Source organism: Mus caroli, chromosome X (genome assembly GCF_900094665.2).
Source record: "Mus caroli chromosome X, CAROLI_EIJ_v1.1, whole genome shotgun sequence".
NCBI classification, from domain to species: domain Eukaryota; kingdom Metazoa; phylum Chordata; class Mammalia; order Rodentia; family Muridae; genus Mus; species Mus caroli.
The window spans coordinates 125735562-125747795 of record NC_034589.1 but is presented as its reverse complement, the minus strand read 5'-3'; the positions used below and the strand labels follow the sequence as shown (position 1 = coordinate 125747795).

At 45.1% G+C, this 12234-nt stretch overlaps 2 protein-coding genes across 5 annotated transcripts in view; one reads left to right on the top strand and one right to left on the bottom strand.

Annotated features, from left to right (window-relative positions):
* Positions 1-1190: 1190 nt before the first annotated feature.
* Positions 1191-4397, bottom strand: Zcchc18 (zinc finger CCHC-type containing 18). Of its 4 annotated transcripts, none has more exons than XM_021153472.2 (4): positions 4147-4397; positions 3778-3832; positions 3472-3611; positions 1191-3051 (listed from the first exon to the last, which is right to left on the bottom strand). In XM_021153472.2, exon 4 carries the CDS (start codon positions 2924-2926, stop codon positions 1745-1747), a length of 1182 nt encoding a protein of 393 aa, XP_021009131.1. In that variant the 5' UTR covers positions 2927-3051; positions 3472-3611; positions 3778-3832; positions 4147-4397; the 3' UTR covers positions 1191-1744. The 4 variants fall into 4 exon arrangements, with proteins under 4 accessions (XP_021009131.1, XP_029329177.1, XP_021009132.1 ...); XM_029473317.1 differs by having other exon boundaries at positions 3778-3829; XM_021153473.2 differs by having other exon boundaries at positions 4199-4397.
* A 127-nt stretch (positions 4398-4524) lies between these two features.
* Positions 4525-12234, top strand: part of Slc25a53 (solute carrier family 25 member 53) — a 12748-nt gene continuing 5038 nt past the window's right edge. The window contains exon 1 of the mRNA XM_021153474.1: positions 4525-4585. The gene's annotated coding sequence lies outside the window, so the exon portion shown is untranslated. The remainder of the gene's footprint in view (positions 4586-12234) is intronic.

Here is a 12234-nt window from a genome sequence, read left to right as displayed (position 1 = left end):
CAGAGGAAAAGATGAAAAGATGGGCAGCCCGGGCAGAAGTGATCTTTTATATTCTGGGTATGGGGTAGATTTGACTATAGAGAAAGGTAAGAACTATAAATCTGAAAGAAGGTTGAGGACCCTGACTGTAGGCCGGAGTGACCTAGGCAAGAAGAGGTAGGGGAGGGGCCCATTTTGACTATTCAGATATCGATATGACTGCCAAGTGCCCAGACTTATTTGAGAAAGATGTAAGAAATGTCCCTTCCCCTTGAACCTTTGACCCTGGCAAGCTCTATCTCAGGAACACAGGGCCTTCTACTCCCCTTCTGGCCCTGGAGGCTTTAGGACAACATGAAGTGCTGGGAGCAGGGGAAATGGTCCTAGGAGTACAAAATGATATTGTGGGGGTACAGATGGAACAGGACAAGAGGCCAGGCAGGACCACCCAAGAAGGGTGATTCTAGGAAAAGCACTCGAAGGCCAGTTGTGAGTGCAGAATCCCCGGGAAGGCTGTATAACCTGAATGTAGCACCTGACCTCTACTTCTGTCCCTGACATGCCAGCTACCAGTGCTGTGCACCCTCTTCACAGACGGATCTCTGCAAACCCTGATGTATTATGGTAAAATGATTCAGACTGCAGCTGCAGAGGTATCTCAGCAGACAAGAGCACTTTATGTCCTCGAAGACCTAGATTTTGTTCATAGTACCTACCCATATGGTGACTTACAAACTCCAGGTACAGGGGATCTGACACCATCTTCTGGCCTCTGTAGGCTCATAATACATGCAGGCAAAACGTCCTATACTTCACATAAAAATTAATCTTTTACAAATGTTTCAGATCCTCAGATCAGCATTCATTTACACTCTGCTGTCAGCCTTATATGCAGTCATTCTTTTTTTTTTTTTTTTCAGTAAAACACTAATGTACCCACAAGAAGGATGCTCAAAGACAGATACCAGAAGTCAGCTTCAGCTGCTGATTTCAGGCTGAGACGTAAGGCAGAACCAGACAGGGGTGGCTCCTCTTTTGGGCCATGGTCAGATTTCTCAATATGTTTGAGGACATGGAGACACTAACTAGTAGGTGCAGATGGCTGTATGAACTAGGAGGCAGGCCAGTAATTACAACAGGGGTTGAAGAGAGACCGTAGCTCATTTCAACTCCCCCTCCTATCTTTAAATAGAACACCCCTGCCGTAGTTGTTACAATTAGTTTCAGTTTTTATTTGTCTTCACCAAAGATATAGTATGCATGACATTAGATGGTTATATATTCATCTATTTAGAAGTCCACAATATATACTGCCTGATGAAAAAATACATACTATAGAACAGCACTTACATGTGATCACTTTTATCAATACATATATACCGAGGCACACAGGTACAGGGAAATATGCAGGACATTCACCAAAGGGCTGACAGTTCAGGGTGAGATTTTTCAGGTAATGCACACTTTAGTTTTTTTCTTTTTAATTTCATTTGGAAGGTTCAAAAAGGTACCACTTCACGGATAGATTAAAATCACCAGAGAAAGACACACAGAGAAACAACCATTAAGCAGTTAATGGAATGAGCAAGGAATGATGTGGGCCCATGCCTCTCTGTTGCATGGTACCCCAGTTTGCTTTTTCTTCTCCAAAGAAAACGCTTGTTCTAAATGAATTCCTTATGTCAGCAGTCCACCCCATCCCTTTTTCCTCCAGAATTAGCTTCTGAGGAGATTCAAACACTGATCTGGGGCCGAGTGTCACACCTTAGTATGGTACAGAGGGTTTTGGTCTCTCCATGTGAGTCAGCTCCTGCAGAGTGACTATCAAATTCTCAAAAACCTGGCCCTTGTTGCTGGTATTGTCACAGGTTTCTTTGGCGTGGCCCTCTTCACCACAATGAGGACAGCGGATTGGGTACTTGCGCTTTCTGGTTCTACCTAGATCCCCAGGCCCATTATTCCTTTGCCCAGAACCACTGCTAGTAGAAGGAGACTCCTCATCAAAATCATCAGGGGATTCAATAATTAGCATTTCTTCCTGAGTACTGGCTGTGCCTCGGAGGGATGAGGCACCTGGGGATGAGAGTGGAGGGTCCTCAGGCTCCACCAGAATCACATCTTCATCCGAATCATCCTGGGAATCATCTATCTCTATGACATTACAGTCGGCACTGCCTATCACTATAGGCAGGGAGCCCTGAAAGACGACAGGGCTGGCTGCCCGCTCCATTACTGTCTCAGATCTTCTGGGCCGCTTATTTCTAAGGAAAGTCTCATCCCAATCCTCTTCCTCCCTTATCATCCTGATTAACTCCAGGAAGTCAGGAAGGCTTTCCTGCTCATTATGCGCATGCATTTGGAGAAGACCCTTAAGCTTGGTGCGCAGCTCCCTACTCAGCTCAGCCCCTACAAGGAGCTGGTGCAGGCGAGTCCTGTTTGCCTCGCTCTGAGGAAGGACCCCTGCCTGGATAGCATTCTGTAGCTGCACCTCTAAACGGATCACATACAGGGATGGTTTCTCTCCCTGTGCCTGCAGGGTGTTTAAAAATTTGCCATGTGCTGTTATACTGCTCTCAGACTCTCCAAAGAGCAGCTTCATTGCCCGCAAAAATTCAGCGACATTTAGATTGGGATTGTCAGCCTGGAATAAACGCATGGCCTCCCGGGCAGGGCCCCTAAGGGTTCTCATCAGGCGTTTGATCTTTTCTTCTTCAGACATAGGCCAATCTGGCAGGACCTCATGGACTTGGCTTAGCCAGTTTTCAAAGGTTTCTTCCCCGGGTCCTAGCTCTGCCCTCCCAGAGAACGACTGTATGTTTCTCTCTGCAATGTTGGCAATCAAAGGACCAAGGCTCCTCCCCAGGGCCCTCAGCATGGAATGGGCAAAAGGCATAAAAGCTGCATTCTGCCGGCGACTGTTACCCATCCTAGCAAGGAGGCTAGCCATGCCTGACAACAATTGGATATCTGAATACAAGACGCCTGGACTTTCTGCAAACAAAAACAGTCCAATCTGCAGAAACCTCCAAAGGAACGTTCCCCAGCAGCCTCTTCCTTGTGTTTGGGTAGGAACTGTAAAACAAAACAAAAATTCAATAACGCAATAGACTTGGAAACAAGCCTCTAATCACATTTTCTACCATCTTGAATATTTGCCCACTGCCCTAAAACTACTCAGCAGGAAACTGCCATTTCCCAACCTTGAGGAGCAATAATTTCTGTGTGCTAGTGGGGCCTTTGTCAGTCACATCTCCTCCCTCGCTACTGCGCCCCACCCACCCCACTGCCTGTTTGTTCTCTAGGAGAGGCAACAACTGTTGCTTGGAATTCTAGCTACAACAACCTTTGGAGCCCCTACTAGGCTCTCAAATAAAGGGCAGTAGAGTAAACCTTACAGAATTATGTTAATAAGTAAGGCCTTAAATCTATTAGGTAGCAAGTTCCNCCCCCCCCCCCGCCCTCTGCCCCCTCCCCCTTTTCTAGGATTCTTACCAGAGCTCAGAGACTGGCTTCCACCTTTATTTCAAGCCTAGTCTCTGCAACAGGTGCTTTCCGCAATAGCTCTTGTCCGGGTAGGATTGATCTCTGACCGCAGACTCTCAGATCCAGGTGCTCTGGGCCTCTAGTCTAAACTGCGCCACAGCAAAAGGAAGGGAGAAGGGTCTGAGACGTCAGCAGTCTCATCATTTCTTCACAGGCGCCATTGTCGCCAGGAGGAAAAACCCTACCTTCAGAATAAAAGCCAAAAGGGACCACCCCTCCCCCAATCCATTTCACCCGGGGAAAACAGCGGCCTACCAGCTCTGCAATCAGTCACACAGAATTCACGTTTGAAATCGGCTTTGATGAGCTGCTATGGAGAAAAAGAAGAGAAATTGGAATACCCTCCCACCTCCGTATTTCTATTCCCGAAGAGATGAGAGAAAGGGGCCTTCGGGACAAACGGATTGTGAATCATTCTCATTGTCTTTTGCTACCTTTCTGGAAAAAAAAAAATGTCCCCTCTCCAATCTAGGCAAATCCTAGGTAGGAAACTCACGTCATACCACCATATAGCCCAACCACTAGGGTGTTCACTTCCTTGCCTCGAAGCTGCCAATTCTGAAGCCCAAAATATTAAGGTTTCATCCTCCCATCTCCGCATTATGCAGTTGCACCTCCCTTTACCTTCTTAGGTGAGCAGAGGATGCTCAGGGTCTGCTGCGAAGAGCTGTCTCACCTCGTAGGCCTTGCAGAGGAAAGGATGGCGCCTCAGCCTCTGAGCTGTCTGGGCTAGGCTCTCTGCAGTGTCGCCCAGCCAGGGGTAGTAGAGTCGCAGTCACGGTTTCCAAGGCAGCTACAGCTGCCCCCGCCCTCAATTTCAGCCTGCAGAGCAGCAGCGGCGGCTTTTAGTCTCTGCCCATTGAGACAAAAGAGAGTGACGAAGGTAGTGGCGTGGCCAATCAGCTGTTCGTAGGGGCGGCCTCCCTGCAAAGCCTGGGCCAGGATGCTAATGCCTGCCAGAGGGGGGAACCTGCTGGAGGGGGCTGCGGCAGACTGGCGCGGGAGCGGGCGCGGCGTCAAGTGCAGCTTGGACTCACGGACCTGGCCCATTTACATTTCATTCGTGAGTTTGCAGCTTCCCCTCTCTTCCCTTCTTCCTATCGCCTTCTGCTTTGGCTCCCCTCCGATGCTTTGCGACCAGATGCCTTAAACACGAGGTGGGACCGAAACCAAGTGAACAATGAGAGTTCTTCACCTTTGTATAGGGGGGAAGGGGATAGCATTTGCTGAGCTCTTTCCGTGTGTCCAGTGCGCGTGCACGGACATCTCACGTATTCTCATCAGTCTTGCGCTAAAACGTAACAGTGCACCCATTTAACAGAGAGGAGGATGTAAGCACCTAGGCAGTATGGGTAGGAAGCACAGAATTAATAGCTCTCACTCCAGCCCTGGCATCTAGCCTCAAGGGTTACACCCTTTAAAGAACCCCTTTCTAGTGTCAGATTAAGGGTTAGTGGAGAAGACAAAATGAAGATGAAAGGACCAGTATAGGGCTACATAAAAATAATGACCAAGAACTGATATCAACTTACAGATGAGAAAACTGAGCCACCAGGAGCTTAGGCTTCCTGTCCTGTATCACGCAGCAAAGCAGCTAATAGCGTCCGATTTTGCACCTCGGTGAGCTGTTCTGTTGATGCCAGCGCTTTCCTCTGTGTCGATGCCAACACTGCCCTGTGCTGGGCTACCCAGAGAGAGCATTTTCACTGTCCATACATAGCCACAAACTATCTCAGCAGCTTTGCTAATAAAATGGTTGTGCTGATGAGAGGAGTGGGGAAGAGATGGGAAAGAAGAGAATGGCATCCTTTATGATATGCATTCTACCAAGGAGGAAACTGAGACACGTTTCTGCTCCTGGTTTTACACGAAAGTAAACCACCTGTTTATAAAAATAGCAGCATTTCTGTATGACCACCCCCCCAAAGGAAATCGGACTTAGAGATGACTTGCCTAAAATTTCGAAGAAGCCAGAGCTCTCAATCCAGAATTCATGCTACAAACTAAAGTATGGGCACCCAGCGAGCTACCACACAATCATTGCTGAGGGCTTGTTGGAAATGCACATTCCTGGGCTCCAGCTCTGGAGATTTGGCTTTACTGCAGATTGGGGATGAGCAATGTCATTTGCATTTTACCTGTTGCTATAATTGATTCTGGGTTATAGAAAAGCTGTGAACCACTGTTCTAAACACCACACCACGCCGAAGGCTATCAGTAAATGGGGCTGCCACTCAAATGTCTGTCCGTAGCCTATTTGTCATGAAACTTAATCTCAGAGCAGAAGTTACTACCTCAAGTCCTTTTTGAAACTGTGTGCAAAGAATTTGAGCACTTTTTTTTTTTCTGATGCTATAGCTCTATACATTTTTAGATGGGCCTGTGGCCTCCAAACAGTTAAAAACCATTCACTGCCCTACAATTTTCATAACATCTTCCTCTTTCAACATCTGCTTGAGGACGAAGTGTGAGAAACAAAACACCATTTGACCTAACCCCCACACCACAGCTCTCTGCCGCTGATATAGCTCTTTTATTTCCTGGCTCAAGGCTAGGTTGCTAGGTTGCTAGGTTGCCCTTCTGTGAGCTCTTCAGGGTACTTCTCCTTTGCTGGATTTGGCATCACTGGCCCCAGGAAGGAGCAACTCCATGGAAACAGCATGCAAGGCTGTCCAAAGCGAATGGGCTGTGAAGCCAGAAGCTAGAAAACCTGCTCCATTTTTTCCTGCTTCTGGTTCTTAGACAGCAGGTGACACTTCTCCCATGTAGATGGTGGCTAGGAGGCCCCTGGAGGGCTTACACTGGACTCTTGATGCCTGGAAGCATGGGAACCATTTGAAACCCTGCAATTGCCATTGGCTTTGACTTCAACCTGCTAAGGTAGTTCACCTATTCCTGCCTGCCTTCTTTTTTTTTTTTTTTTTATTACATATTTTCCTCAATTACATTTCCAATGCTATCCCAAAAGTCCCCCATAGCGCCCCCCACTTCCCTACCCACCCATTCCCATTCTTTTGGCCCTGGCATTCCCCTATATTGGGGCATATAAAGTTTGCAAGTCCAATGGGCCTCTCTTTCCATTGATGGCCGACTAGGCCATCTTTCGATACATATGCAGCTAGAGACAAGAGCTCCTGGGTTCTGGTTAGTACATCATGTTGTTCCAACAATAGGGTTGCAGATCCCTTTAGCTCCTTGGGTACTTTCTCTAGCTTCTCCATTGGGAGCCCTGTGATACATCCAATAGCTGACTGTGAACATCCACTCCTGTGTTTGCTAGGCCCCAGCATCGTCTCACAAGAGACAGCTATATTTGGGTCCTTTCAGCAAAATCTTGCTAGTGTATGCAATGGTGTCAGCGTTTAGAAGCTGATTATGGGACGGATCCCTGAATACAGCAGTCTCTAAATGGTCCATCCTTTCATCACAGCTACGAACTTTGTCTCTGTAACTCCTTCCCTGGGTGTTTTGTTCCCAATTCTAAGAAGGTGCACAGTGTCCACACTTTGGTCTTCATTCTTCTTGAGTTTCATGCGTTTATCAAATTGTATCTTATATCTTGGGTATCCTAAGTTTTGGGCTAATATCCACTTATCAATGAATACATATTGTGTGAGTTCTTTTGTGATTGTGTTACCTCACTCAAGATGATGCCCTCCAGGTCCATCCATTTGGCTAGGAATTTCATAAATTCATTCTTTTTAATAGCTGAGTAGTACTCCATTGTGTAAATGTACCATAATTTCTGTATCCATTCCTCTGTTGAGGGACATCTGGGTTCTTTCCAGCTTCTGGCTATTATAAATAGGGCTGCTATGAACATAGTGGAGCATGTGTCCTTCTTACCGGTTGGGACATCTTCTGGATATATGCCCAGGAGAGGTATTGCTGGATCCTCCGTCCTGCCTGCCTTCTTATTTACAACTGTAGTGATTAGAATTATATAAGCAATCCAAATTTGGAAGGATGCACCTTTTCTATTGATGTCTTTCTTTTGGGGGTGGAACAGTGGAAGGGGGGTAAAGTAGAGAGCATTGGAGGCACTTAGGAGACAGGCAGTTCACCTGGCAGAGTTAGGGCTGGAAGTGGGAGTACCTGGTAGGGTTTCCTTCATATCTTGCTCTGCTCTCTAGTATCATGTCAGACAACAACCTCATAGCAGACCCTTGTTTTGTGTTTCCACTAGCGTCATCACCAAAGTAGATGTACTGTTGGACCATGTGAGTAAGATCCAGGAACTAAAGGAGAGCCTTGAGAGTTCTGATAAGAAATAATGAGAAGAATGGATTGTGTATAGGTTCAGAGGTTGAAGCAAGAATGTTTTAGAGCAAAGTTACTACTAGCAAAACCCTTCGGGATGCAGAACATCTCTTATCTCTGGCCACATGGATAGGAGTGTGCACCAAAGGATGGTTCTAATGAGGCCACATTTTCTGATTTGGACAAATGAACCTTAAAAGCTTGAGGGTTAGGAAGTAGAGCTTTCAGACGAAATAATAGTGGCTACTTTTGGCCGCAGGCTTCCTCTGTGCCAGGAACTTTCCATTGGTTATCTCATTTAAACTTCTTGGCAGCCCCTGCTGACACAGACATCACACACCATTTTTCAGCATAGAAAATTGAGTTTCGAGGAAGTAAAGTGGCTTGTATAAGGCTGTGCTACTTGGAAGCGGAGCCACCGGGATGCTAGCCCAGTGCTGCCCAACTCCAGAACCCATGAGTACTTTCCATCTCCATCTTGAGGGGAAAATGTAGATGTATCCTGCAGGTCTGGGGATGCAGTGCAGCAGGAGAGTATCTTCTTCGTATGTAAAAAGTAACCCTGATTTTGATCCCTAACATTGAAGAGGAAAGAAAAACAGGATAAAAGAAAGCATTATTCTAGTAGAAGGTCCTAGAACAGCCAGCATGTGTGGTTTTGTCATCATTTGAGCTTTGCTGCTACCACTTCACTTGGAAAAAATGTACCGTACAGCACAGGCTCTTTATAGTTGTGATTACATGCAGTTTTCATGAACATCACTTTAAAAATAGTGATACAGGGGGTGAGGTGGCTGCTGATAAGGGTGACTGCTCCTCAGCCTGATGACCGGAGCTCAGTCTGGGAACCTATGAGGTAGAAGAAGAGAACTGAGGGCCCCAATTTTTCTCTGATCTCCACAAGCACAGGGTACCACTCCGTCCATCAAAATAGGAAAGAAATATAAATTAAAACAATAATGATATTTAGATTCAGAAGGGTTGGAAAGAATCGGCCAAGGTCATAATAGCAGAGCAAAATTCAAAGGTAGGATTGTCTGACTACAATGTTCTCTATAACATACATCAGTGGGGAAAATAAACATGGCCCTCTTTATGACTCCTTGTGTTAGCCTCTTCTCTGTCTGGTTTTTGTTTGTTTGTTTGTGCGGGGGTGGGGTGGTAGGGGAAAAGGATTGGGAGCGTTGGGCTTTTTTTTTTTTTTTTTTTTTTTTTTTTTTTTTTTTTTTTTTTTTTTTTTTAAACCCTCTACGAGGCTAGCACTATAGGCTGTTCTGTCTTCACAGAATATATGTTCCTGAAGGTCAGTCAGGACCAGATGAAGTGCCTTGCAGGAATACATCTGGTGTTCTTATGGGAGCCAGGGAAGGTCTTTCTTCTATGGATGTGAAGGCCAAGCATAATGTTCTAGGCCAGTGTTTTCCAACCTTCCTAATGCTGTGACCCTTAATGCAGTTCCTCATGTTGTGCTGACCCCAAACCATAAACTTATTTTTATTCCTGCTTTATAACGGAAAGTTTTCTGTTATGAATTGTAAATATCTGCTATGCATATTATCTCAGGCAAACCCCTGAGAAAGGGTTCTTTAACCCAAAAAGGGGTCGTGGCCCACAGGTTGAGAACCAGTGTTCTAGAACCACCTATCCCTGCCAACATTAGTTTTTGTCCTTTAGGTCTCTTGCTCAGTGTAAAACACCTATGTACCCCACTACCTTTCCAATCCCTAACAATTACTCTTCTCCTTACAAGTCTACATTTTTTTTTAGTTTCCACTTTATAAGACCATGCTTTTGTAAAATAAAATAAAATAAAAAAGTAAAAAAAAAAAAAAAAAAAGCATGCTATATTTGAAGTCCTGGTCTTGACTAATTACACTTAGCACAGCATCATCGAATTTCTTCCACCTTGATGGAGATGATAGGGTTTGCTCTTTTTGTGTGTGTGTGTGGCAGAATAATACTTCATATACTAATCTACACACCTCATGTTCATTATTCATTCATTTGTTAATGGGTATTTACACTGATTCTATAATAATCTCATTGTGGATAATGTGGCAACAAACTTGGACAATTCAGATGTCTCTTTGGTATGCCCGTTAAATATTTTCCAGGTATATATTCAGGAGTGGAATAGCTGAGCCATCTACTTTCTTTTTTACTTTTTTGAGGACCCTTAGTACTGATACTTGTGGTGTCTGTGCTAACCTGCATTTCCATAAACAGTATATAATGGGTGTGCTATCTCCACGACCTTGCCAGCATTGAGTTTTCCTTGTTCTGTGTAAAATAAATTGTTCTTAATCTTCTTTGACCATGTAATTTTTATTTTGTTTTCCAGTGTGAGTGAGTCCATTGCTGAACTGTCTACCCGATTAAATTCCCACATCCTTGAGGACAGGTAGCAGATCCATCTTTAGCTCCATAGTGATTTGCCCATGACTTAAAAAAGATGATTGATAATGTGCTTTTTAACTGACCAAAGGACTGGTTGAGAATTTCCCCAAATGAACAGATAGATGCAGGGCTGATTCATACGATGCCCACCCATGATACCTATCTTCATTAGCCTAGACAGGAAAGTCTTACTTCCCATATGTTCATTGGATTAGGTTTATAGATGTGGGAGACACATCATAGGGTTTAGATGATGATTGTTCAAGGCAGCCTCCAAGCCCCTTCTCCATCCTATGCTTTGAAATTAATGTCAGGATGCCAGGCTCTCCTGGAGGGTTATGTTGAGCCTTTGAATTCATAAAAGAAAGCTCATCCCTGGCTCCCATAGGAATAGTGGATATGTTCCAGCATGCCACTTCATCTGGCTCTAGCTGGTATTCAGGAACATGTACTCTATGAAGACAGATAATGATGTTGGGAATAATCGTTTTGGATACTTTTAAAACATAAAGTCACCAAGTCATAGGTTTTCAGAAACTTTATCTCATGTTGTTACTAATTTTTATATCAGTGTTTTGTGTTATAGACCTTATTGTTACCACTTTAGAGCTGAAGAATGTGAGACAATATTCCTACCCTTCTCCCAGATCACACAGCTACGTAAGCAGTGAAGGCAGAATTCAGTTCTGGATCTATTTGTTCCCCAAAGTATCTTAAGGGAAAAATTCACAAGAGAAACATGACCTTTCTTCCCTGGGCAAAATACAAGTAATTAAAGTTATAAAGTGATGTATGAGACACCTAAAGTATGGTGCTTCTTAATTACTGTTCACTTTTAACCCTCCCCCCCCCAAATTATTGACATAAATGGTAGAAGGAATTTGTGGTACAAAAGTGCAATGCCATTATCAACCACAGGTACAGAATCTCCCCCATCTGAGCCCTTGTGACAGAATACAGATTGAGGGATGCCAACAGAACAGCTTTCCTTACCTGATTTTTTATAACTGAAGTAAAAGAGGCTCCAAGAGATCATTAAATTTCTAAAGTCCTATAAAATGTTCATAACAGAACCAGAGCTTACAATGTAGGTGTACACCAAACCACTTTCCTCCTACTATGTCAGACTGCCTTTTGGAGTGATGTACACATCTTTATAAAGAGCATGAACTGGAATGTTACTGAAGGCAGGGTTAGATGAAGTGAAAACCTTTTATCTCACAACTTATCCTCATTAAGGCCAAGGTGATTTAGAAGGGAGAGCTATGGAATGTTCCAGATTCCTGTTGCTTTAGAGGTCTGATTGACCTACGCAGGAAGAGGTAGGGAAGGGGCCCCATTTGTCTCCTGAGATATGGAAGTGACTGACAGGTGCCCAGAATTATTCTACATGGATGTAAAACATGCCCTCCTGAAACTTTGGCCCTGGCAAGTTCTCAGCCAGAGGATCCCTGTAGCACAGGACCTTCTACTCCCTTTCTTGTCCTTGAAGGTGAAGGAGACTGAGTCAACAAGAAGTTCTGGGAGCAGGGGAGATGGTCATGGGTAGATCTCAAAAGGGTGAGCCTCTTCTATCACCAAAAAAATGAGTGTGGCTTCAGTAAAGGGAGGGATGATATTGTGGGGTTAGGGGTGGAACGGAACAAGAGGCCAGGGCCAGGCAGGGCCAGGCAGGGCCACCCAAGAAGGGTGATTCTAGGAAAAGCACTCGAAGGCCAGTTGTGAGTGCAGAATCCCAGGGAAGGCTGTATAACCTGAATGTAGCACCTGACCTCTAGTCCTCAGTCAGGTCTCAGCCTGGTTGGCCCCTTGTCTTTTTGAGTGAGCCATAACCACAGACCACAGTGATCTAGGTTCTGTGTAAAACTTGCTGTCCACAATTGTGGCTAGACTTCCTGTTTCTGCCTTCAGATCAGCATGTGCTCTCTTCTTCCTTGTTTGTACCTGGCCAGCCATGTGTATCCTTTCCCTGAAGGGACAGCTGCCACTGCTGCACACTCTCTTCTCAGAACTTCCCTCCCTCCCTCCCTCCCTCCCTCCCTCCCTCCCTCCCTC